The 24377-nt window shown below is 33.8% G+C and overlaps 2 protein-coding genes across 2 annotated transcripts; both read left to right on the top strand.

Annotated features, from left to right (window-relative positions):
* Positions 1-7535: 7535 nt before the first annotated feature.
* Positions 7536-11737, top strand: LOC131032517 (cytochrome P450 750A1-like). Its single transcript, XM_059211798.1, has 3 exons — positions 7536-8313; positions 8560-8894; positions 11462-11737. Exons 1-3 carry the CDS (start codon positions 7536-7538, stop codon positions 11735-11737), a joined length of 1389 nt encoding a protein of 462 aa, XP_059067781.1.
* Positions 11738-17544: 5807 nt separating this feature from the next.
* LOC131032519 (flavonoid 3',5'-hydroxylase CYP75B138-like) lies at positions 17545-23171 on the top strand. Its single transcript, XM_057963530.2, has 2 exons — positions 17545-17921; positions 23006-23171. Exons 1-2 carry the CDS (start codon positions 17545-17547, stop codon positions 23169-23171), a joined length of 543 nt encoding a protein of 180 aa, XP_057819513.1.
* The last annotated feature ends 1206 nt before the right edge of the window (positions 23172-24377 follow it).

Below are 24377 nucleotides of genomic sequence, written 5' to 3'. Positions count from 1 at the left end.
AATTTATTATCACTCAAATAGAAATGGTACTCTCCCAAAATTTAGCAATCCTCTTCTATACTATCTGGTGCATGCCTATAGACAATATGGACAAAAATTGATACTTGCACTGAATTGTAGTATTGTGATTGGACCTCATCTTGTGGTGCAAGCATGTAGTTCTCTACAAAGTCAACAACCAAAAGTATACTACCAACAAGAAATGTATCCTTACATATTCGAAACTGACCATCGAGCCATCTAGCATTTTGAGTGTGTTTAACATATTTAGGTACGATGTTACTCTTAAATTCATTCATAAATGCATGAACACTAACTTTTTCAGTGATTAGATCACATCATTTTCCAACCTTTCCATCCTTCAGTGGATACTCGACAGTTTTAAATCTTTTAACATCAACTAATTGTTGTCCAAAATCATTTGAAATATTTTCATGCAAACATTCATCCAACAATGCAAGATTTCCACATATATCACATACACCAGAAACACGTGCATTGAAAAGAAGATTTTTCTCATTTAGTGGGTTGCAAAAAAAACTTGATATAAACTCCTTTATAGTTTTAGGTGGTATATTTATACCACATTCTTGGAACATTCCATTACTATGCATGGTAACACGTATATATCGAAATAGATCATAATGGTAGCGAAATTGACCATGAGTTTTGCAACAACATGTCACTCTTTCCTTGTTAATTCGAACATACCAAGGTTTACACTTTTCAAAAGACCTTTGACAAATGCTAATAGTAAACACCATATCATTAAAAAAAAAATTTGTACAATTCAGTTTGAGTCATGTCCAATAGGTATTTTTGGATGTGGATCATGATTTTTTGACCCAACTCTTAATTTAAGAACATCTCTAACATTAGGTGATACTCTTGTATTATCGTGCCTGAATTTTTTGATCAAATTTTTGACTTCACCAATAAGTATCATATCAGACCTTGGTAGTCTACCACTAAAAGTCCACAATTTGTTTATCAGATCACTTTCAAAATTAACTTTTCTTTTTATAGCTCTTGACAAAGTTTTGTGATGAATATTAAGATATCCACTTATGTTACTCATCATTCTTTTATTAGAAGTTGTTTGGCTTACTAAAGCTATTGTTATTGCTCGTCGTGCCACATTTTTATCTTTAGAATGACTTTTCTTTCCAATTGTATCAAAGGTGCTAGCAATAGTCAGTACAACTTGTTTCAAAGACTCATTCTTCTTCTTGGGTTTGACATAAAAGCCTAACTTCTTCATCACTTTTCCCATTTTAGTCATTTTAATTAGTTGTACCATTAATTGACAATGAAAACCAAATTTCTTATTATAAAAAAAATGTCTAAACAATCTATTTGCATGTGTCCTAATCTATCTCCATGAAACCAAGCCAGGAAGGTTGTCTAGTACATCACTTTTAATTTCAAAATTTTCATTCGTTTGATTATCATTCAAACATGTTTCATTTTCAATTGGTGTTTCCATGTCTACATAGACATTATTGGTTTTAGTTGTAGGTGGATTTTAAATTTCATTTGGAGTTTCAAATTCAGTTTCAATTTCAGTTTCAAGTTGAGATCTAGTTTCATTTGGGGTTTCAATTTGGATTTCAATTTAAGTTTCAACTTGAGTTCTAATTTCATTTGGGGTTTGATTTTCAATTGGAATTTCATTTAATAAGTAACCTTCTTCTACTACATCACCAATTTCTTCATGAGAAAAAACATAGGGTTGTGAAGACATACATGTATCCAATAATGGATTAGAAGATGCACCTGAATTAAATGGTTCTATTGTGTTTCCTTCGTCAGCATTTATGGTCTCATTGATGTTCTCCTCTTCAGAAATGATTGTGAAACTTGAAGCTCCTTGTCTCATTCTTGATCTTTTCTCTCATTGACGCATTGCCTCGTTCTCCCTATTTGCTGCAATCTCCTCAGTTGTCAAAACCTTCCTTTGCCTCTTCCTGCATTGATTTGATCCCATGGCTAAACCAAAATTTGAATTCAAATCGATCTCCTTACCAAATCAACAATAAGACAAACAAAGAGAATGATTAATTAAAACATTCTCTTTGCAGATCATACCTGTCAGGCAATGATTGAAAAATCATTCAATCAGTGGGATTTGTGCTTGTGGGCTAGATTCTGGCCCAAAGAATCTTTTCAGAAATGGGCACCTATTATTTAATGAAATGGGTGCCCATTTTATAATTAGGTGTCAATTTCTCTTTCAACAGTACAAAGCGAAACAGGCGCACGTTTGTTAAAATTAGGGGCAGGAAACAACCCTTAGCATTATTTTTTGCTCTGGGATAGGATTGGTCCCACCAAACCTATGCTTGGACCTCCAAAAAAATGACTAAGGTAAAATGCATCAGATTTCTACCTTGGCCTAATTTTTTTAGGGCCTTTCTGATTGAATTTTTTGACCAAATGAAAACCCATTAGAGTTTTTAGCGTCCTGATTTCATAAATGCAAATTTAATAGTGATAAGATTATTTTTAATATTTTTTTATTATTTATTAATCAATAGTGGAACCTATACCTAAAATACCAAGGTTCACTAAAACTTAAAAAAAAAATTATTTTTAGGATATTAGAAAAAAAAATTATATGACATCAATCTACATACAATTATTTTAAATATTAATTATTATTTTTTAAATATGAAATTTTAATCAAATTATGGTGGTCGTACACCCGATGTTTTGAAAATATAATTTATTGTCAATTAAAAATTAATAAAAAAAATAAGAAAAAATATTCTCATCAATATTTGGTGACTTAGGTATCATTTCCGAGAAGGATTTACAAAAAATTATTTATTTGCATCAAAAAAGGGTGGTTATACACACGTGTGGTAGGTCCTGAAACAAGCATTTTAAAAAAATGGTTTTTAAACATGCCTACGAAAAAGGGATTTCTAGCATGTGGGTATTAAAATAAATTAAATATTTGAAAAGTAGACTCCGAGCACTCCATTTTCCATTACTGAAGTTTTTTGAGATTCAATCTCTAAGTGCATCAAATTTTGACATCAACCTACAGAAAATTTGAAAAACAAAGAAAACACTTCCACTTTTTGCCCAAAAGTGGGACTCAACTTCTTGCAGCCACCCATATGCCTTAACATCTGTTAGCCTCTCCACTATTACCCTTTTTGGTAAATTAAAATTTACTTGCTCAAAATTTTACCTAAATTTACATCCAAATATTTGCTCTTGCAATAAAAGTGTCTTCCCATTTGCTAGGTAAAAATAGTCACTTATAAATAGTCACTTATAAAGTAATTTCATCCCAAAATTCTCCATAATATTTCTTATATCCACTCTACCATTTTCTCAAAATTTTATTTGTATATGCATTTCATTTTTCCAATGCTTTGATATCTCTACAAGTTTATACATAATTATAGATTCATATTTTTTCCCCAAACCAATTCTATTTTTTGAAAATTTATTTAATCAGTGATATCATCATTTTTATTTCAAAACTCTTGCTTATATTCCTCTTGTAGTATTTACATTGTTAATGATAATTTTTGTTCTTTAGAAAACTCTCATGCATTGGTTTGCCTTCATATTTTAGGTAAAATTTCTTATCACCTTTTAGGTGTGAAAGCTCAATTAAAATTTGTGATGGCATGATGGGTAGCATTTTATTTTCTAAAAAATAACTTGGAGTCCAACATGGTAGTATTGGATCCCTAACACATGAATTAACAAAAAGAAAAAACTTCCATCATGCATAATTCATGAGAAAATTTATAGAAATAAGTTAAAATGTCCCTTCTTTATGCTTTCCTTTAATTTTATTGACAAATTTTTTTCATTTATAATAGTATTTAAAAAAAAATCATTAGATTAATAGGGATGTAACAAACAATAATTTGAACCCCAATGCTAAAATAAAATAATAATATATTTTTTTAATTGCTCCCACTCAATATTAGTGAACCTGTAATCAAATGTATTCCAATCAAAATGATGAGATTTGTATCATGAGCTCAAATGATGTCGAGAGGCTACAAAATTTTGTGAAAAACATTTATAAAATTTGTTAAGTATTTTTTATCTTTGAGTAGAATGTGAGCAACCAACCTTTTTCTAGATGTTTCTTTGTAACAATGACCAATTTGTAAGTAGCTTAAATATTTATTTTCATGAGGAAAAATCTTACTTGATGACCATGAAACTTAATTTTGGGGCTCATTTTGAATTATTAACACCCATTCTACTACAAAAGCTAAGAATATTTAAGTTTTGATAATTTCCTAGGTATGTGGTGACCCCTAGATGTTGAAATATTAAATCTAGGTTTAAAACTTGCCTAATTGACTTGAAAACAAACATGGAAGATTTATTTTGAAATATTGATCCTTTTGAAATACCAAAAATGCATAGTTAATCCTATAGTTGGAGATTCAAATGCATGAATATTTTGACTAGCCTACTAGCTTGAGACCTAAAAAAGACTTTCTCCCTCAAATTGAAGGAACAACTTGAAAAGTGAGACAAAAAAAATACCAATCTTATATAAATAAGCTTCTTGGCTGAATAGATTTGAATGATTATTGTATTCTATGTATTGCAATTCTTTTTAGTTTGAGTATTCATATCTTTATATGTGAATCTTCTATATTTAACTCATAGTAGCTTGTGCTTATTCCTAGCTTATTTTTTATGCATCCTCATTCTTTTTTTAGATCTTTGTTTGTAGATATAAATTATAAGACCATATTAGTTATTACAAATTATATCATAAAATCCATTTCCTTGCTTACTAGAGTTATTTAGCTTCATGTCCACACTAAAACGAAAGAAGAAAATAATTTTATTAAAATATTAAGATATAATTCAATCTTTAATTACAAGACAAATTCTCTATCTAATTTTAAAAAATATTATCTTGTATATTATTTTATTTCATATTCTCTAAAAAAACAAATTAAAATATATTAATAGGTTATTTTTTGATATTGGTCAATAGAAAAATTAACAAAATGAAAAGAAACGTCTATGTCTCTGATAGATTTCTGAGCAGCTCAATCATCGCCCATTCTACAGTTTAGGCAGATGTCTTTTACTCCACTAGCTAACATTTCCTGTGAAAGCATTGAACTCGTTGATTAGTGAGACAAATGAGCAAATCCCAACATTTAACTAGCAATTACTTAAACTGTACGCAACGTTCTCAGCCATGTCCGGACAGTCCGACTTTTTCTCTTGGAGCCATGTCTGGACAGTCCGACATTCTCTCTCTGAGACATGTCCAAGCAGTCCGATCTTTTCGCTTGGAGCCATGTCCGGACAGTCCGACATTCTCGCTCTGAGACATTCTCTATCTAATTTTAAAAAATATTATCTTGTATATTATTTTATTTCATATTCTCTCAAAAACAAATTAAAATATATTAATAGGTTTTTTTTTTATATTGGTCAACAGAAAAATTAACAAAAAGAAAAGAAACGTCTATGTTGATAGATTTCTGAGCAGCTCAATCATCGCCCATTCTATAGTTTAGGCAGATGTCTTTTACTCCACTAGCTAACATTTCCTGTACGCAACGTTCTCAGCCATGTCCGGACAGTCCGACTTTTTCGCTTGGAGCCATGTCCGGACAGTCCGACTTTTTCGCTTGGAGCCATGTCCGGACAGTCCGACATTCTCGCTCTGAGACATGTCCAGGCAGTCCGATCTTTTCGCTCAACGTGGCCATCGATGAACTTATCACCATCGTAGTCTTTTCTACTGTAACTAAATGACGTTTGATAAGAGTCTTTCTAATCAGACGACACTTTCTTCTTTCATTATTGGTAAGAGGTGTGAATTTTATAGGTAGTGGTGTATTCTTTTTTTATCGAGTTTGTCTTTTTATCATATATTTTTTTTGGTGTTTATTTGTAAGATGTGTACATTTTATAACTTAGTTGTGTATTCTTTTTAGAATAGATTGTTTTTTTGATCAGACATGTTTATTGTATTGATTTGTAAGATATGTGAATTTTACATGTTAGTGGTGCACTTTCGTACTTGATAAGATTGGCTTTCCCATCTTGGTATTTTCTGCTCTGACTAAATGACCTTTGATAAGATTGTCTTTCTAATCAAACATAATTGTTAGTATTTATTTGTAAGATGTTGAATTTTACCTACATGCTTTTTTACTTGTCAATTGATTTTAAACTGATTTTTATAATATTTTAAGTTGTCATTTTATATTTTGGACTCATGATTATTTAGATATATTGTTCTTTTTAGGTTGTCTTTTATGTAGCTAATAGTGCATAAGATGTACTTGACATAATTTGCTGGACAAGATTACCTTTCAAATCATAGTCACATTTAGATTAATCACACATTTTTAATCATTTATTAGTAAGATGTTATATAAATACTATAAGTTAGTAGTACAATTAAATTTGGTTTTGATAACTATTAATATTTGTTCTTTAAGTAAAATGATCAAATATTATTGTAATAAGACTCCACATATATGTTCCAAAACATGTCATTCTATCAATTAATTGATGGATAAAAAAGACTTATCAACATGTATGTATGGTGTGGTAGTAAAGGTATGAGGAAATAATTGATCGAAGTTGCTTCTTATGGAATGTGATAAATGCATCCTACATAAGACATGGATAATCTTTCTCCAAATGCAGTAAACGTGTGTGCAACCCAATTAATTGACCTTTGCCAATATCCTCTCATTTTGTGCCTTAGAACATGGTATGGACATCCATCAAAGCATAATTCATAATGGATTAATATCATATATATGTTAATGAGATTGAACACCTATACATTATCTTTGTAGGCTGCATTTATCACACTTTTATTATTGCACTTGACATATATGTTGATAAGGTCTTTTTGGTCTATTGTTTAATTGATGGACCACACTTTGTTGGACTGGCATGTTTTGGAATATACCTATGCAGTCTTATCACAATTAGGCTTGTTTGTCTTATTTAGAAATTGTTTTCAATAATTATGAAAATCAGATTTGATTGTTTTACTTATTTGTAAAATATAACATCTTACTTCTAAATGTTTAAAAAGTTTGTGATTAATCTAAAAGTGACAATGATGTGAAAGACAATCTTATCTCACAATATATATGTAAAATATATCTTATACATTCTTAGATACACAAAAGATAATCTAATCTAATCAAAAGAACAATATAACTTAATAACCATCAATCTAAAATATAAAAATAATTTCTTAAAAAATTATTAAAATCGGTCTAAACCTAAGAAAAACTTGCAAATTAAACTAACATCTTACAAATTAATAAGTAAAAAATTTCTGAACAGAAAGGCAATCTGAAGGGAAAAGACTCCAGTTACGTGTAAATTTCAACATCTTACAAATAAATTAAAAAAACGAGTCTGAGCAGAAAGGCAATCTTGTCAAGCAGCATTTTTTTACGAGAACGTGCCGAACTTTTTGCCTCGTTGCTTATGTTAAATACTTATTAGTTCGTATGAAATATTTGAAACCCGGGCTACCCAAATATGCCATGGCTCAATTCCCCTGCTGTAGAGTTGGCTTTTTCGCTCATCTTCCTCTGGACTACATACAGATTTGTGACAACGAGGAAGAGCAAGAACAACCAGGGGAGTTGGGATTGCCGCCAGGGCCAAGGCCATGGCCAGTGATAGGCAATCTCCATCTTTTGGTAAGTCTTCCTCACAAGTCTCTGGCTGAACCCATCATGTTCCTCCGCTTGGGCTCTGTACCCACGGTTGTGGCCTCTTCCCCTGCCATGGCCGAAGAATTCCTTAAAACCCATGAGCTGATCTTCGCTAATAGGCCAACTTCAGCGATGGGCAAGTACCTGGCCTACGAGCGTAGAGACATGGCGCAAGCCCCTTACTGGTGGCAGATGAAAAAGCTGTGCACAATCGAATTACTGACGGCCAAGAGAACGGAGTCATTCAGATGGGTAAGAGAGGAAGAGGTGTCTGCCATGGTGAGATCTGTGTGGGAGGAGAGCAAGAAGATCATCCGCTACGTCGAACTGCGGAAGCCCATCTACTCCGTCTCATTCAATATAGTGTGCAGAATGTTTGCAGGAAAAAGTTACTGCGACCATCATCTGAGCGGAGGGCAGGGGTTTTTACAGATGCTGGGTGAGATTATGCATCTCGCAGGAGTAGTTGTTCTTGGAGACTTCATTCCCTCTCTTACCTTTCTCGATTGGCGAGGCCACCGCCGCCGCATGAAGGCCGTTCATAAAGTATTCGATGCGTTTGCTGAGAAGCTCATCGATGAGCAGAGCGGAGAAGGGCGAAAAAGTCAGAGGAACCAGACATTGTTGACGTGATGTTGGACATGGTGGAGAGTGAAAGTCCCGAGATACAAGTCTCTCGGAGACACATCAAAGCAATGATCTTGTTCATTTCAGTTTAAATGATTTTCATGGACCTTTCCATCACACCGAAACTACTTTGTAAGTGACTTATTTGCTCTTTTGTTTTGTCTAATACCTCTCTAACCGTCGAGTTCAGTGCTTTCACAGAATATGCTAACTGTTGCAACAGAAACATCTGCTACACCTGTAGAATGGGTAATGACTGAGCTGCTGAGAAACCCTAAAGTAATGGCAAGGGCGCAGCAGGATATTGAATTGGAGGTTGGGAGAGATCGTATTGTAAGGGAGAGTGATCTTGTAAATTCAGACTACTTGCGATGTGTGGTGAAGGAAACATTTCGATTACATCCACCAGGCCCCTTGCTCGTGCCACACGAATCCACTGAGGGTTGCAATGTGGGAGGATACTACATTCCACCAAAAACAAGGTTATTTGTGAATGCATGGGCAATGGGGAGGGATGAAAGCGTTTGGGAAGATGCTGCCAGCTTGATTTTATGGAATGTAAGTTGTAATAAGGCCTGTAATCCTGTGTGTTGCCCGCATGTTGCCAGCTTGATTTTAATGAATCTATGTTCATATTGTTCTCTTTGAGGATCCTCTAGGTAATGGCTACGTCAAATGGTATTAGAGCCGGTTGCGAACCTTGAGGCATTCCTTTGGGTGAACAGATCGCCAATTTGAGGCAGGCTGCTTGTGTGTTCATGATGCAACCATAACCCAGAGCATCCTCAAAGAGAATAGTCTGGATCATGCAACAAGAGTAACAGAATGGAAGCATGAACATAAAACATAGAAAATGCAGTTGGAGATATTCACATCATCATATATTCATCAAAGAACATTGGGTAACATCCAGTTACATGTAGGCTCACATGTCCAGTTACAAACTACATTCCAAAATACAACTCATTCGATGCTCCAAGCGATATCCAAATTACAAGTTATGAATCTAGATCATCATACCACTTCCATATCTCCCAAAGGATCACATAAAACAATATATATACCATACATAACACATCCGGGTCAGCCACAAAAGATCACATTCTCCAAAACACGAAAATAAAACATGTAAAATAGGTTGGCCCCAAAACACAAATATCTCCTCCGCCAAGAACACAAATGAAGTGCAGACCACCAAGAAAGGTTGGCCAAGGGCCCAAGAACATTGACCAAGGTTCCAAATAGATCTGTAAGCCAAGAAATCACTCTGCACAAGAAGAAATCTCCAACTAGCCATTAAGCTCAAAAACCACTCCAAGAACCAAGAATAGATGATTCGGAAGCAATAACTCACCAAAAATGAATCCAAATGAACTAGAAATCTGGAATAGGAAATAAGAACATGTCTGAAAGCCAAGAATCTGATCTATAACAAAAAATAAACAACTACCAAAGAATGTCAGAACAAACACATAAACTGCAATGCAAAAAAAGAACAACTCAAAAGCAAAATATATTTTTGGTTAATGCAAGATTGCTCATCGACTGGCAATGCTCGTGCATCAATTTAATAGATCACCAATGAAGAGGCAATTGAAACCTTGCAGTCAAATCGCCGAGGTGAGGTAGTTGCACCAGATCAAAGGAGGAGATGCCTCTTTGAAGGATGAACCCTAGAAGGGTAGAGCAAATGATGGAAGATTTCAAGAATGAGATCTGAAATGTGTTGATTGGTTTGTGGAGGAATCTGGAATCAAAGGATGAGTATGAAGAGGTAGGAGAAGAGCTAGAGGCTGAAGAAGTTGAAGGATTGGTAGATGAGGGAGAAGAAAGATTTATTAAAGTGGTGGCGCAAGTAAGAACAATTCATAAAGTTGAGGTTTCTAACTTTTTCGGTTCATTGAATCCGATAGATTTGATAGATTGGATCAGAGAGTTGGAGGACTACTTCAATTTTGAGGATGTTAAGGCACCATAGAGAGTTTGGTTAGCACAAACTAAGTTGAAAGGGCGTGCTACTTTATGGTGGAAAGTGTTGTAGAGAGAGAGTGGAGAATGGTGAGATGAAAATCACCAAGTGGATGTAGATGGTTGCAAGATTGAAGGCTTAATTCATTCTGGAAGACTATGAGTTGGATTTGTTCAAAAAGTTACAAAACTTGAAGCAAAAGGACATGAGTGTGAAGGAGTATATTGAGGAATTCTACAAGGTGATGATCAGATTCAATCATCAAGAGATGGATAGGGAGAAGGTGGCTAGATATATCAGTGGACTCTGATTTAACATCTAGGATGACATGAGTATGCTGAACATTTCTATAGTTGAGGAGGCTTCTCAATATGCATTGAAGGAAGAATATAAAGTGAGGAGAAGATAGTAGGATAGCCCTAAGTGAAGAGAGAGACATGCAATGGATAGAGCGAAGATAAGTTGCAGTAGGGAGAAGAAGATTTCTGAGGGACCAAAATCTAAATGGAGTAAAGAATCAAAGCATAAGAAACAAAGAAAAGGAAATGACAGTAGCAACAAGGAGTACTTGGGTACCTGTTTCAAGCATGGGGAAACTGGACATAGAGCTTATGAGTGTCCTTAGCGTAACAAAGGAATGGCAAGGAATTTCATGGCATGTGAGGAACTGGATACCGGAGTTGGAGGTGAGAGCATGGTAGAACTAGAGTAGGGAGAATCCCTTATGTTTAGAAAAGTCTTGATGGAGCAGAGCAAAGAAGAAAATAGACCTACCCACAAAAAGAATCTATTCCAGACTACTTGCAAATTGGGTGGTAAGTGTTGTAAGGTTATTGTGGATAGTGGTAATACTAAAATTTTGGTATCAGAGAAGATGGTAGAGAAGCTTGGTTTGGAGAGGCTTGAGCATCCTTTTCCTTACAAGGTGAGTTGGTTGCAAGATGATCATGTGGTAGAGGTGAGAGAGGAGTGTTTGGTGATTTTTAATATTGTGCCTTACAAAGATGAAGTCTTGTGTGATGTTGTGCCTATGAGTTCTTGTCATGTTTTTCTAGGTAGAGCTTGATGGTATGATAGAGGAGCTATCTATGATTGTAAAAGAAACCTAATCACTATTGAGAAGAATAAGTAGAAGTTAACTTTGGTGTCTTTGAAGGAAAAGGAGAAGGAAGTGAAGAATTTGAGTCTTGTGAAGAGTTGCAGTGCTGAGAAGAAGGTTGCAGAGGTTATACCAGATGATGGTGCGGATTTGAAGAAGGATCTTGTGGATGGATCTGTTAGCAAGGTGGTACCGAATGGTAGTAAGGTTAGAGTTATGGTAGCAAACAAGATGAATTATAGTGGAAGAACTAGATCTGATTTGCAGAAGAAAGAGGGTGGTAATAAGAGAGAGAGTACCAGTGTTAAGCATGGGGAGAGAGGAGAAGTGTAAAAGAACTTATAGAATTCAATTGAGTTACGAAAAGTAGTAAAGAGGAAAAATTTCGTAGATAAAGAGGACATTTGGATCAGAAATGAGCTTGGGGTCTATATTCCAAATCCTTTTTGACATTCATGAGTTGCCTCTCATGGAACATCTTTTTCTACCTGGGGTGTCTAATGCAAGAACATCCCTAGTTGACGAGCAATCTTGCATCAACCTAAAATTTAGTTTCTTTTCAGTTGTTCTTGTTCTATGTTGTAGTTGTTGTGATACTTCCAAAATTCTCCGATAGTTGTTCCTTTTCTATTGCAGATTAGATTATTGGCTTTCAGACATGTTATTATTTCTTATTCCAAATTTTCAATTCATTTGGATTATTTTTCGACAAGTTATCACTTCCGGATTGTTTGCTTCTTGGTTCCCATAGCAGTTTTGAACTTAACAACTAGTTGGAGGTTTCTTCTCGTGCAAAGTGATTTCTTGGCTTGTGGATCTGTTTGGCACCATGTCGGATGTTCCTAGGTCCTTGGCCGACCTTCCCTAGTGGTCAACACTTTGTTATTGTCTTTGGTGGAGAAGATCTTTTCATTTTGGTCTGACCTATTTTACACGTTTCATTTTTCTTATCTTGGAGAATGTAATCTTTTGTCGCTGACCTGGATGTGTTTCAGATGCTATATATATTTTAGTATTTAATCCTTTGGTAGACAAGTGAAGATAGATGATGATTGAGATTTGTGAATTGTAATTTGAACTTCTCAGGAGATCCAGATGGATCTTTTCTAGAATGTAAGCGGTAATAAGGTCTGCAAGCCTGTATGTTGCCCGCATATTGTTGACTTGATTTTAAAGAATCTATGGTGTTGTGGATGTTGAATTGTGCATTTTCTACTTCATGTTGTGTTGCTTCCATTGTGTTACTCTTGCTACATGATTCAAATTGTTCTCTTTGAGGATCCTTTGAGTCATGGTTGCATCAATAACCATGTAGCCATAGAACTTGAAACTTTATATAACAAGGACACAAAATAAAAGCATGAGATGCAGGAGTTAAAGATGTAACTCTGATGTGATTAAAAGCTAGATATTATTGATATTCTATTAGATGTAGATTCATCTTTCATATGATTAATAAATGAATGATGTTTCTATGTATAAATGTGGAGCCTAAAAAAATAAAGTTGACTAAGAACAGTAAAATTTGTACGCCTAATAACATTATTTACAATGAGTACAGTTCCCTAAAAAATTGGAATGAAAACTGTATAATTTGTATGCCTGTTAATATTATATACATTGACTATATTGAATGGAAAACTTGGAATGGAATACAATTTTGAGATATTGAAAGAAATATATGAAAGAAATGGTAGTTTACTGAATACAATATAATTTATATTGAAACAATTATAACATTAAACATTGACTACATTAATTGGAAATAAGCATCAATTTTAATAAAAACACGAATTTAGTTATTCTGTTGTTGCTTAGAGCCACTATATACTCATTCTAAACAATATTATTCGGCATAAATATTATTGAAATAAAAATATTAACAAATTGAAGGAGAAATGGTGGAGAACAAGGTTTTTTACAGAGCAGACAATGAAAATGCCCCCCAAAAAATCTTGACTTCTCAAATTTTTTAGGGCAACGTAATTCATGCCAAGTGCACCCATAATGTGTATGTGGGAAGGTATTTATGTGTGGTCAACAAAACTTGAAACGTTATATAAGAAGGACACAAAATAAAATAACGAGATGTAGGAGTTAAAGATGTAACTATGATCACTATAATGAAACCCTTGACTCCATTGAGAAAATTGATCATTACACAAACCAATAGAGAAAATAGTAGTACACCATTAAATTTTATGAAACAAAATCAAGTGTTTTGAATAAAAGTAAATAACAATATTTTTTTTTAGCATTTTGTGTAAATATTAGACATTCTAACCAAAGAGATATCATAAAAATGAAACCCTCAATACCATAGACCGCAATAATACTCTATTTTTCTCGCTTTCTATGGAATTATTATGCAATTATAAATAGAGAGAGGTGATTAAAATGAAACCGCTGATGCCATTTAGAGAAATGATGAAATCACAAACAATGGAGAGAATAACAATACACCCATTAAATAAAATGATTACAAATTAGGGGTTTCAAAGAAAAGTAATAGATAATCATATTTTTTGCCATTCTTTGTGAGGATTTTGACATTATTATACTAAGAAAGAGCATTGAAATGAAACCCTAAACTACATACAAAGAAATCATCAATAGACAAAGCATAATGAAGGTAAAAAGGAGCATACAACATCATTAGGCATCCAATTTACATGGAGGAAGAGTGTGAGCATTACCTTGTAGAGGGAGAGAAGAAGGATTGGTCTTGCTTTGGTCGAGCGGAAGGAGAAACAACGGATAACAAGATTTTTGGCAAAGAAAACAATGCAAATGCCCCATAAAATCTTCATTTCCCAAAGTTTTTAGGGCAACATAGTTGGTGGTAATTCATGCCAAGTTGGCCCATAATGTGTACATGGGAAGGCAGTTATGGGTGGTCAACAAATTTTTTGACCACCCATTTTCAAATTTATAATATTAAAAATATGTTTTAAACATATGCCTAAATTAATATATTTTGGTATATATTAATTTCTAAATAGGTAAATATTATAATAGTTAATAGATATTTTATAAATATGTATTGATCTTGTTGTATGCAGTTATTGGCACAATAGAGGTCAAGTATCGGGTGACATCTTGAAATAACCACTTTTTGACCTTTTTATGAATTATGACTCATACAAATCGAATCGTTACTACCCGAAAGCCAGATTAATAGCTATAAGCAATTAAGTCACATACGAAGACAACTAAAAACAAATCGTGAAAATCCGATGTACCATTTAGGATCTATGAGTGCGCCGAGTTAACTATGAGGACTGTTGGTGCTTTTTCCCTAGACAACTTTTTTTGTTTTAATTTGTAAGATGCATACATTATATGCATTAGTGGTATATTATTTTCCTTACATACTGTATTCTGATTAGAGACCAGTTTTCACATTTATTAGTAAGATGTGCAAATTTTATAGATTAGTGGTTTACTCTTTTCCATTTAGATTGTCATTCTAATCAGAAACTTTTTTGAATTGATTTGTAAGATGTGTGAATTTGACATGTTAGTGGTGTACTCTTTTCCATTCACATCACCTTAATAATTGGACACATTTTTTTTTTTGTATTTATTTGTAAAATGTGTGAATTTGACATGTCAGTGGTGTACTCATTTCTATTCACAATGTCTTTCTAATCAAACATAATTGTTTTGTATTTATTTGTAAGATGTTGAATTTTACATACAAGATTTTTTTACATGTAAGTTGATTTTAAATTGATTTTTATAATATTTTAAGTTGTCATTTTATATTTTGGTTTCATGATTATTAAGATATATTGTTCTTTTTTAGGGTGTGTTTTATGTAGCTAGTAGTGCATAGGACCTATTTGATATAATTTGTTGGACAAGATTACCATTCCCATCATATTCACATTTAGATTAACCACAAATTTTTTAACATTTACCAGTAAGATATATTATATAAATTTTATTAGTAGTGCAATTAATTTTTTTTTATATCTATTAATATTTGTTCTTTAGGTAACACAATCAAATATTATTGTAATAAAACTACACATATATGTTAGAAAACATGTCATTCCATCAATTAATAGATCGATCAAAAAGAGTTATCAATGTGTAGTTAAAGTGTGGTAGTAAAGGTTTGGGGAAATAATTGATCAAAGTTGCTTCTTATGGAATGAGATAAATGCATCCTACATAAGACATGGATAATCTTTCTCCATATGCAGTAAACATGTGTGCAACCCAAGTAATTCACCTTTGCCAATATCATCTCATTTTGTGCCTTGGAACATGCTATGCACATCCATCAAAGCATAATTCAGAATGGATTAATATCATATTATAGTTATGAGTTTTATGAAATCGTTGTAGTGTGTTTATGGGATGGTCTGTCTTGCATGTGCTTACATTCTTACCTCATACAAGTTGAATTGCATTCTTGGTGTGCCTTATATTACGTTATCTATTCATATACATTGCATGTATACATGTTATCTATTGATATTTATTATATTCTTATTATTCTTTATATGGTTTTATTTTTCATATTATTACTTGATTTTACACAATATAACTATTTTTGCCATTATGTCTAATTCATTGTGTCATATCGATGTGTATATTCTTAATATGTTAGAATAGCAATTGTTTTGTGCTTAATTTTTGTCCACACTTTGTTATTGATGGTTTTAGAAATGCAATAGATATATAGATAGACAGAGGTAGAGCGATAGTTTGGGAGAAAGAGAGGGAGATATAATGTGGAAGAGATAAAAATAAATCCAAATATCCATCCATTGAAAACCAAACAAATATCAAAATATGAATATATTGCTTAGTAGAGGGGAAGGCGATAGAGGAAGATAAAGCTAGATATGGAGATGGATATAGAGAAGGAGAAGGAAGAGAGGTGGAGAGACAAACATATCAAGAAAAGTAGATATAAATAAATAGATATGGAAAGAGGGAGATAGAAATAGTCGGAGATAAAGAGAGGGAGACAAAGAGAGGTAAGGAGATAAAGCTAACAGATGTAGATAGAAAGGAAGATAGCAATAGAGATGGAGAAGGACATGGGAAGTAGAAAGAAAGATAAATATATATAAAGAGTCATAGAAAGAGTCATAGAAAGAGATAGATAGAGGTGGAGTAGATAAATATAGAGAGTAGAGTGTGAGAGGGGGAGAAATAGAAAGATAAATATAGAGATAGGAAGTTATATATATATATATATATATATAGGAGAGATATAGAGAGATAATAAGAGAGGTGAAGAAGGGAGAGAGATAGAGGTGGGGAGAAAAAATATGAAGAAAAGTAGAGATAAATAAATAGATATGGAAAGAGGGAGAGAGAAATAGTAGGAGATAAAGAGAGAGAGACATGGAGAGCTAAGGAGATAGAGCTAGGGGATATAGATATAGAGGAAGATAGCAATAGAGATTGAGAAGGACCTACGAAGTAGAGGGAGAGATAATGATATAGAAAGAAATGAGAGAGATAGATAGAGATGGAGCAGATAAATACAAACAGAAGAGATTGAGAACCAGAGAAATGAAAAGATAAATATAAAGATAGGAAGTGATATATATATATATATATATATATATATATATATGAGAGAGAGAGATCTGTGTTGTCGAAGAGCGAGAAGAGCATCCGCTAAATTGAACTCCGGAAGCCCCTCTACTCCCTCTCAATCAACATAGTGTGCAGGCAAAAGTTACTCCGACCATCATCTGAGGGGAGGGCAGGTGTTTTTACAGATGGTGGGTGAGATTATGCATCAAACAGCAGTAGTTGTTCTTGGAGACTTCATTCCCTCTCTTGCCTTTTTCGATTGGGGAGGTCACTGCCGCCGCATGAAGGCCGTTCATAAAGTATTCGATGCGTTTGCTGAGAAGCTCATCGATGAGCATGTTGAGCGGAGAAGGGCGAAAAAGTCAGAAGAACCAGACATTGTTGACGTGATATTGGACAGGCGGAGAGTGAAAGTCCCGAGATACAAGTCTCTCGGATACACATCAAAGCAATGAGCTTGGTTTTTTCAGTTTGAATGATTTTCATGGACCTTACCATCACACCGAAACTACTTTGACGTAAGTGACTCATTTGCTCTTTTGTTTTGTCTAATACCTCTCTAACCGACGAGTTCAATGCTTTCACATATTATGCTAACAGCTGCAACAGAAACATCTGCTACAACTGTTGAATCGGCAATGACTGAGCTGCTGAGAAACCCTAAAGTAATGGCAAGGGCGCAGCAGGAGATTGAATTTGAGGTTGGGAGAGATCGTATTGTAAGGGAGAGTGATCTTGTAAACTTAAACTACTTACTATGTGTGGTGAAGGAAACATTTCGATTACATCCACCAGGGCCTTTGCTTGTGCCACATGAGTCCACCCAGGGTTGGAATGTGGGAGAATACTACATTCCACCAAAAACACGGTTATTTGTGAGTGCATGGGCAATGGGGAGGGATAAAAGCGTTTGGGAAGATGCTTTAGAATTCAAACCGGAGAGATTTATTGGGTAAGCATAGATGTGAAATGTTAGTTTAAAACGAGCAGAAAAACATGATAATGAACAATAAAATAGAGAAACTAAAATAGAAGAGACAACAAGAGATACGAGACACAATATTAATGTAGTTCACCATAAAGGTTACTTCCACCAAAAGCAGAGAAATCCTATATTAACTGATATCTCAAATACACCATACATAGACTGCACCCAATCATTTATACATTTATTCAGGCATGAAATGAAGAGTTTAGTGAAGGTAGACAGTCACGTGACCGTTGGGCTTCACATCCCAACAATCTCCCCCGTGAAGACCAACCGGTACAGTCATGCACTTTGATATCCTTACTTCCATTTCGAAACTCACATTAAAACCAGCCCGCAGAATTTTAACTTTGCGAACTCTTGTTCACAAACATTGTGGATTAATCTTCTCCATACTAAATCAGAGTTATAAACAGCTTCTCCTACTACTATTCCAGGCACAAATTGACCCCGTATTCCATAACCAGGAACACTAGATTCGACGAGTTCAAAATATATTCTTCCATTACAGTCAACAACACCTATGCTACCCTTCTTTGTAAAATTATATTCTTCTAGTTCTTGAAACTAGAGAATGCAAGCATGTAGTTTCTTGATGTAGTCTACCATTTGATCGCATTTTCCTTTATGTTCGGACTTATTTTTCCCTTCCATTTTCATATTTAGAAGAGCGTCGATATATTCCTTACAAAACTCCACCAGAGCTACAAACTCTAAATGTCCACTCGAAGAGGTAATAGAAATATCTTCATTCGCCAAGCTACTCATACTACTGCTCAGTGCCTACCGAATCCTCGCCTGCCTCACATCCGACATCATTATTGCACAATAATTGTAGTCATGCCCTACCTTTTGCCCCTTGTCGCAAACGAGATCCTCATTACTCTCCTCCACATGAACTCTCTCTTCGACCCATTCCCTTAGGGTCTAGTAGTTAAATAGATTTCCATTACTTCGGCTTTATTCTTATACCAATTGTTAGTTTAAAACGAGCAGAAAAACATGATAATCAATAATAAAATAGAGAAACTAAAACATAAGAGAAAACAAGGGACACGAGACACAAGATTAACATGGTTCACCATAAAGGTTACATCCACCAAAAGCAGGGAAATCTTATAGTAACTGATATCTCGAATACACCATACATAGAATACACCCAGTCATTTATACATTTATTCAGGCATGAAATGAAGAGTTTAGGGAAGCTAGACAGTCACGTGACCGTTGGGCTTCACATCCCAACATAAAAGGCCACCACTTTGAATTGTTGTCCTTCAAAACATGAAGGAGGGGGTGCCCCAAGATTCCCATGGGGCTTTCTGTTGTTGACCTGTTCGTGGCTTAGCTCATCCATTGCTTTCACTAGACTATGGAGGGTGATGTGGATAGGGATGAAGTGTTTGGATTGAGCGTACCGAGAAAGTTTCCTCTTTTTGCTCTTCCCTCCTGGAGGCTCACTACCAATGAGCCACCATAACATTGGATACACTTAGAGGAAAAGTACTGATATAGACATAACTATCCCAACACTGTAATTAAACCCTTCTTTGGGACTATAGGTTATGCATGTCTATCCCACCACTGTAATTAAACCCTTCTTTGGGACTATACATTATGAATGTCCTCTAGTTGTTGGTTAAACACAATAATAATAAGTAACGAATATTTTATGTTGGAGTGCTTTTGTGATTCAAAATTTGATATCTAAATATGCAAGAGTCTTGATAGAAGTTAGCATATGATTTAAATAATGTGTTGTATGTTAATGGAAGTTGCCTTCATAGGGTGGAGTGCCTTTTTCTATTCAATAATTTATATCTAAACATACAATAGCCTTGATACAAGTGAACATATGATTTAAAAATGAATTATCAATAAGCCAAATAGAGTGAAAATACAATTTGAAAACTATTTCAATTGAAACAGAAACAACAATGAATTAGGATAATATATAAGACATATGCATGTTACTTTTTATTTTATTAATTTACTTTATTAAATATTTTTGAAAATATTAAATAAAATAATGTGACACAAGATATTTTTTAAAATTAGAGGGGAACTATTTTTGTGATTGGATGTGAACACAAGGCTAAACAATTCATGTAGTCAACAAAATAGATTCTAAAATATGTTTTACTTGATGCCAATCTTGCTTATAGCAATTAATATAAACTGATAGTTTCTAACTCAAAACACAAACCAAAAAAGAATAGGTACAATAAGAATGGATTTAAAAATAAGCATAGATAATATGAGTTAAATATAGGAGATGCACATATAAACATACAAATACTCAAAATATGTAAGAATTGCAATACAAAGCCTATAATAATAATTAAACTCTATTCAATGTTACATGATTATTTATACAAGATAACACAAATTAGCATGAATAATAATTTTTCATAGCAAGTAGGCATATAATTCCTACTAACTCTAATCTACTTATCTAGAGAATACTTTTCAAATGTATTTAAAAAGATTTGTGTATACCTTGCAATTCAATTTGTTCAATATAAATACAAAAGTAAATTGCTAAAAAATTATAGCAATAAGTTAAAATAACTTGAAATACAATATGAAAGCATTGAATTTTAACACATGAGTTAATAAAAAAACAAACTTCCATCATGCATAATTCACGAGAATATTTATAGCAATAAGTTAAAATGCCCCTTTTTATGCTTTCCTATAATTTTATTGATTAATTTTTTTCATTTATTATAGTATTATTTTTAATTTTAATTAGATCAGATGTTTCTTTGTAACAACAACCAATTTGTACGAATTTTTTTCATGAGGAAAACATTAATTGATGATCATGAAACTAAATTTAAAGGCTCATTTTGAATTATTAACACTCATTCTATTATAGAAAATGAGAATATTTAAGTTTTGATTGTTCTATGTGGCCACCGTTTGACATGAAAATATTAAATCTATGTTTAACACTTGCCTAATTGACTTGAAAACAAAAGTGGAAAATTTGTTTGAAATATCAATCTTTTTGAAATGCCAAAAATGGATAGTTAATCCCATAATTGAAGATTTGAATGCATGAAAGGACTTACTCCCCCAAACTGGAGGAACAAATCACTTTAAAAATGAGACACAAAAAAATATTTCAATCTTACTCAAATAAATGTCTTAGTTGATTAAGTTTGAATGATTATTGTAGTCCTTGTATTGCATTTCTTTCTAATTTGAGTATTTATAGCTTTATATATGAATATTCTATATTTAACTCATGATATCTTGTGCTTATTCTTGACTTAATTTTTATGTGTACTCATTTTTCTTTTGAACTTATGCTTGTCGATATAAATTATAAGATTATATTAATTATTATAAATTGTATTGACCATAAAATCTATTTTTCTAATTTAAAAAATGTATTTTATCTAGCGAAACCTGTGAGGTTGATGCTTTTATAGTCTTCCCCTCCGTCCGATGCATCGGGATTTAATCCCTCTCCTTCGAGCCCGGTCAGTCTTAGCTTGACCCACACCTCCTGTCCTACATATTAAAAAATAAATTAAAATTTACTACCAAACTTTTTTTATAATGATCAATATAAAATACAAAAAAACTTTAAGAAAAGAAAACCTAAAATTAGGAATGAAAGGTTAACAACACCACAAATGAGAGATAGCCAAACTACTAACTAAAACCGAACAAAAGCTGCCAGCTTGATTACATATAAAAAAAACCAAACAAATTAACAAAATGAAAAGAAACGTCACCTTTTCTACACTTTTGGCAGATGTCTTTTACTCCACTAGCTAACAGATCCTGTGAAAGCATTGAACTCGTTGGTTAGTGAGACAAAAGAGAAGTCCCAACATTTAACTAGCAATAGCAGGTAGTTTCTGGTCGAATTACTTAAACTGTACGCAATGTTCTTAGCCATGTCGAGGAAGTCCGAGTTTTTCGCTTTGGGCCATGTCCAGGCAGTCCAACTTTTTCACTCTGCGTGCCCATCGATGACTTGTCAGCAAACTCTCGTACTCCCATTAATTTTCTTAATTATTTGTAAGATTTGTGAATTTTATAGGTAGTCATGTTTTTTTAATTGAGAGTATCTTTTTATCATAAATTTTTTTGGTGTTTATTTGTAATACATGTACATTTTACAGATTAGTGGTGTATTCTTTTTTATACAGATTGTCTTTCTGATCAGATATGTGTTTCTTTGTCTTTATTTGTGAGATGTGTGAATTTTACATGTTAGCGGTGTACTTTCATACTTGACAAGATTGACTTTCCCATCTTAATTTTTTCCACTCTGACTAATAACATTTGATAAGATTGTCTTTTCTAATCAGTCTGTGTTCTTATTTATTTATTTGTAAGGTGTGTGAATTTTATAGGTTTATGGTGAATTTTATATGTTGATAAGTTTTTTTGTTTAGTAGATCAATTGATGGAGTACATCTTGTTGGATTGACATGTTTTGGATTATATCTGTGCAGTCTTATTACAATTAGACTTGTTTGTTTTTCTTATTTAAAAAATGTTTTCAATAACAATCAAAATCAGATTTGATTGTTTTACTTGTTTGTAAAATTTAACATCTTAATTTGATTATGATGTTAAAGACAATCTTATCTAACAATTTATATATAAAATATATCTTACACATTCTTAAATATATAAAAGATAGTTTAATTTAATCAAAAGAACAATATAACTTAATAACCATCAATCTAAAGAATATAAAATAACTTCTTAAAATAAAATCAATCTAAATCTAACAAACACAGAAAAAACTTTCAAATAAAACTAACATCTTACAAATAAATAAGTAAAAAGTTTTTGATCAGAAAGGCAATCGGAATGGACAAGACTACAGTTACGTGTTAAATTTAACATCTTCCAAATAAATAAATAAAACGCGTCTGATCAGAAACGTAATCTTGCCGAGGAGTTTTTACTACAAGAACGTGCCGAACTTTTCGCCACGTAGCTTGTGTTAAATACTGATTAGTCCATATGAAATATTTGCAACTCAAATATGGCATGGCTCAACTCCCCTGCTGTAGAGTTGGGTTTTTCGCTCATCTTCCTCTGGATAATATACGGATTTGTCACAAAAAAGAAGAGCCAGAGCAACAAGGGGTTATTGGGGTTGCCACCAGGGCCACGGCCATGGCCAGTGATAGGCAATCTCCATCTTTTGCGAAGCCTTCCTCACAAGTCTCTGGCTGAACTCGCAAACAAGTACGGGCCCATCACGTTCCTCCGCTTGGGCTCGGTAACCACTGTTGTGGTAACCCATGACCTGATCTTCGCAAACAGGCCACCTTCAGCGATGGGAAAGTACCTGGCCTACGAGAGTACTGGCAGCAGATGAGAAAGCTTTGCACAATCAAATTACTGACGGCCAAGAGAACGGACTCATTCAGGTGGTTAAGGGAGGAAGAGGTGAGGGCCATGAGGCGATCTCTTTGGGAGGAGAGCGAGAAAGGCGTGCGCTGCGTCGACCTGCGAAAGCCCATCTCCTCCCTCACACTCAACATTATCTGCAGAATGTTTGTAGGCAGAAGTTACTCGGACCATAAAAATGATGCTGCGACTATCACAAAATAGAACACAGTCAACTTTGTTGACACGTCAAATCACCGAATAACTGCCATAGCCAAATAATTTCCCTGGCACCTTAGAGAGCGCCATGTATTCAGCTCGGGCGAAAGAGAGAGCAACTGTATGTTGCAACCTGGAAACCCAACTCCAGCAAATATAAACACATAATCAGTAGTAGATCTGCGTTTGTATAAATCTCGGGTAAAATCAGAATCAGTAAAACCTTGTAACTCTACACTATTCCGACCAAAACACAAGGCATAATCTGCAGTACCATTAAGATACCTTAATATCCATTTGATCGCCTCCCAATGAGTTGTACTGGGATTGCTCATGAACCTACTCACAACTCCTACTGCATCTCACAACTCCCACTCCATGAGCAATTTCTGGATGAGTAGAAACCATGGCATACATACGACTTTCAATTGCAGAGGAATAAGGGATACATCTCATAAAATATTGTTCTTCTTGTGTCTTGGGACACATGTTAGAGGACAAACGAAAATGATCAGCTAAAGGAGTGTCAACCGCCTTGGCATCCTTCATTCCAAACCTGTCTAAAACTTTGAGAACACATTTTTCTTGAGATAGCTTGAATTCTTTTTTCTGTCTATCCCTAATTATATCCATGCCAAGTCTTTTTTTCGCTGCCCCTAAATCCTTTATTGCAAAGCGCTAAGCTAAAAGAAGCTTTAAATCACGAACTACTTTCATGCTAGAACCAGTGACTAACATGTCATCAACATAAAGCAAGAATAGAACAAACTTACCATTAGCAAGCTTCCTATAGTAAATGCAAGGATCAAATTCACAACGAATGAACTTATG

This window comes from Cryptomeria japonica, chromosome 9 (genome assembly GCF_030272615.1).
Source record: "Cryptomeria japonica chromosome 9, Sugi_1.0, whole genome shotgun sequence".
NCBI classification, from domain to species: Eukaryota; Viridiplantae; Streptophyta; class Pinopsida; order Cupressales; family Cupressaceae; genus Cryptomeria; species Cryptomeria japonica.
Note: the sequence above shows the minus strand (reverse complement) of the source record. Positions and strands in the feature narration are given on the sequence as shown.

Excerpts from the sequence above, each read along its gene's own strand:
- LOC131032519 (XM_057963530.2), top strand. The coding sequence starts at position 17,545 with ATGCTTTCACATATTATGCTAACAGCTGCAACAGAAACATCTGCTACA. Across the intron at positions 17,922-23,005 it reads AAACCGGAGAGATTTATTGG|AGTTGGGTTTTTCGCTCATC; the intron begins GTAAGCATAGAT and ends CCCCTGCTGTAG.
- LOC131032517 (XM_059211798.1), top strand. The coding sequence starts at position 7,536 with ATGGCTCAATTCCCCTGCTGTAGAGTTGGCTTTTTCGCTCATCTTCCT. Across the intron at positions 8,314-8,559 it reads GAGCGGAGAAGGGCGAAAAA|AAACATCTGCTACACCTGTA; the intron begins GTCAGAGGAACC and ends CTGTTGCAACAG. Across the intron at positions 8,895-11,461 it reads CCAGCTTGATTTTATGGAAT|GAAAAGGAGAAGGAAGTGAA; the intron begins GTAAGTTGTAAT and ends GTGTCTTTGAAG.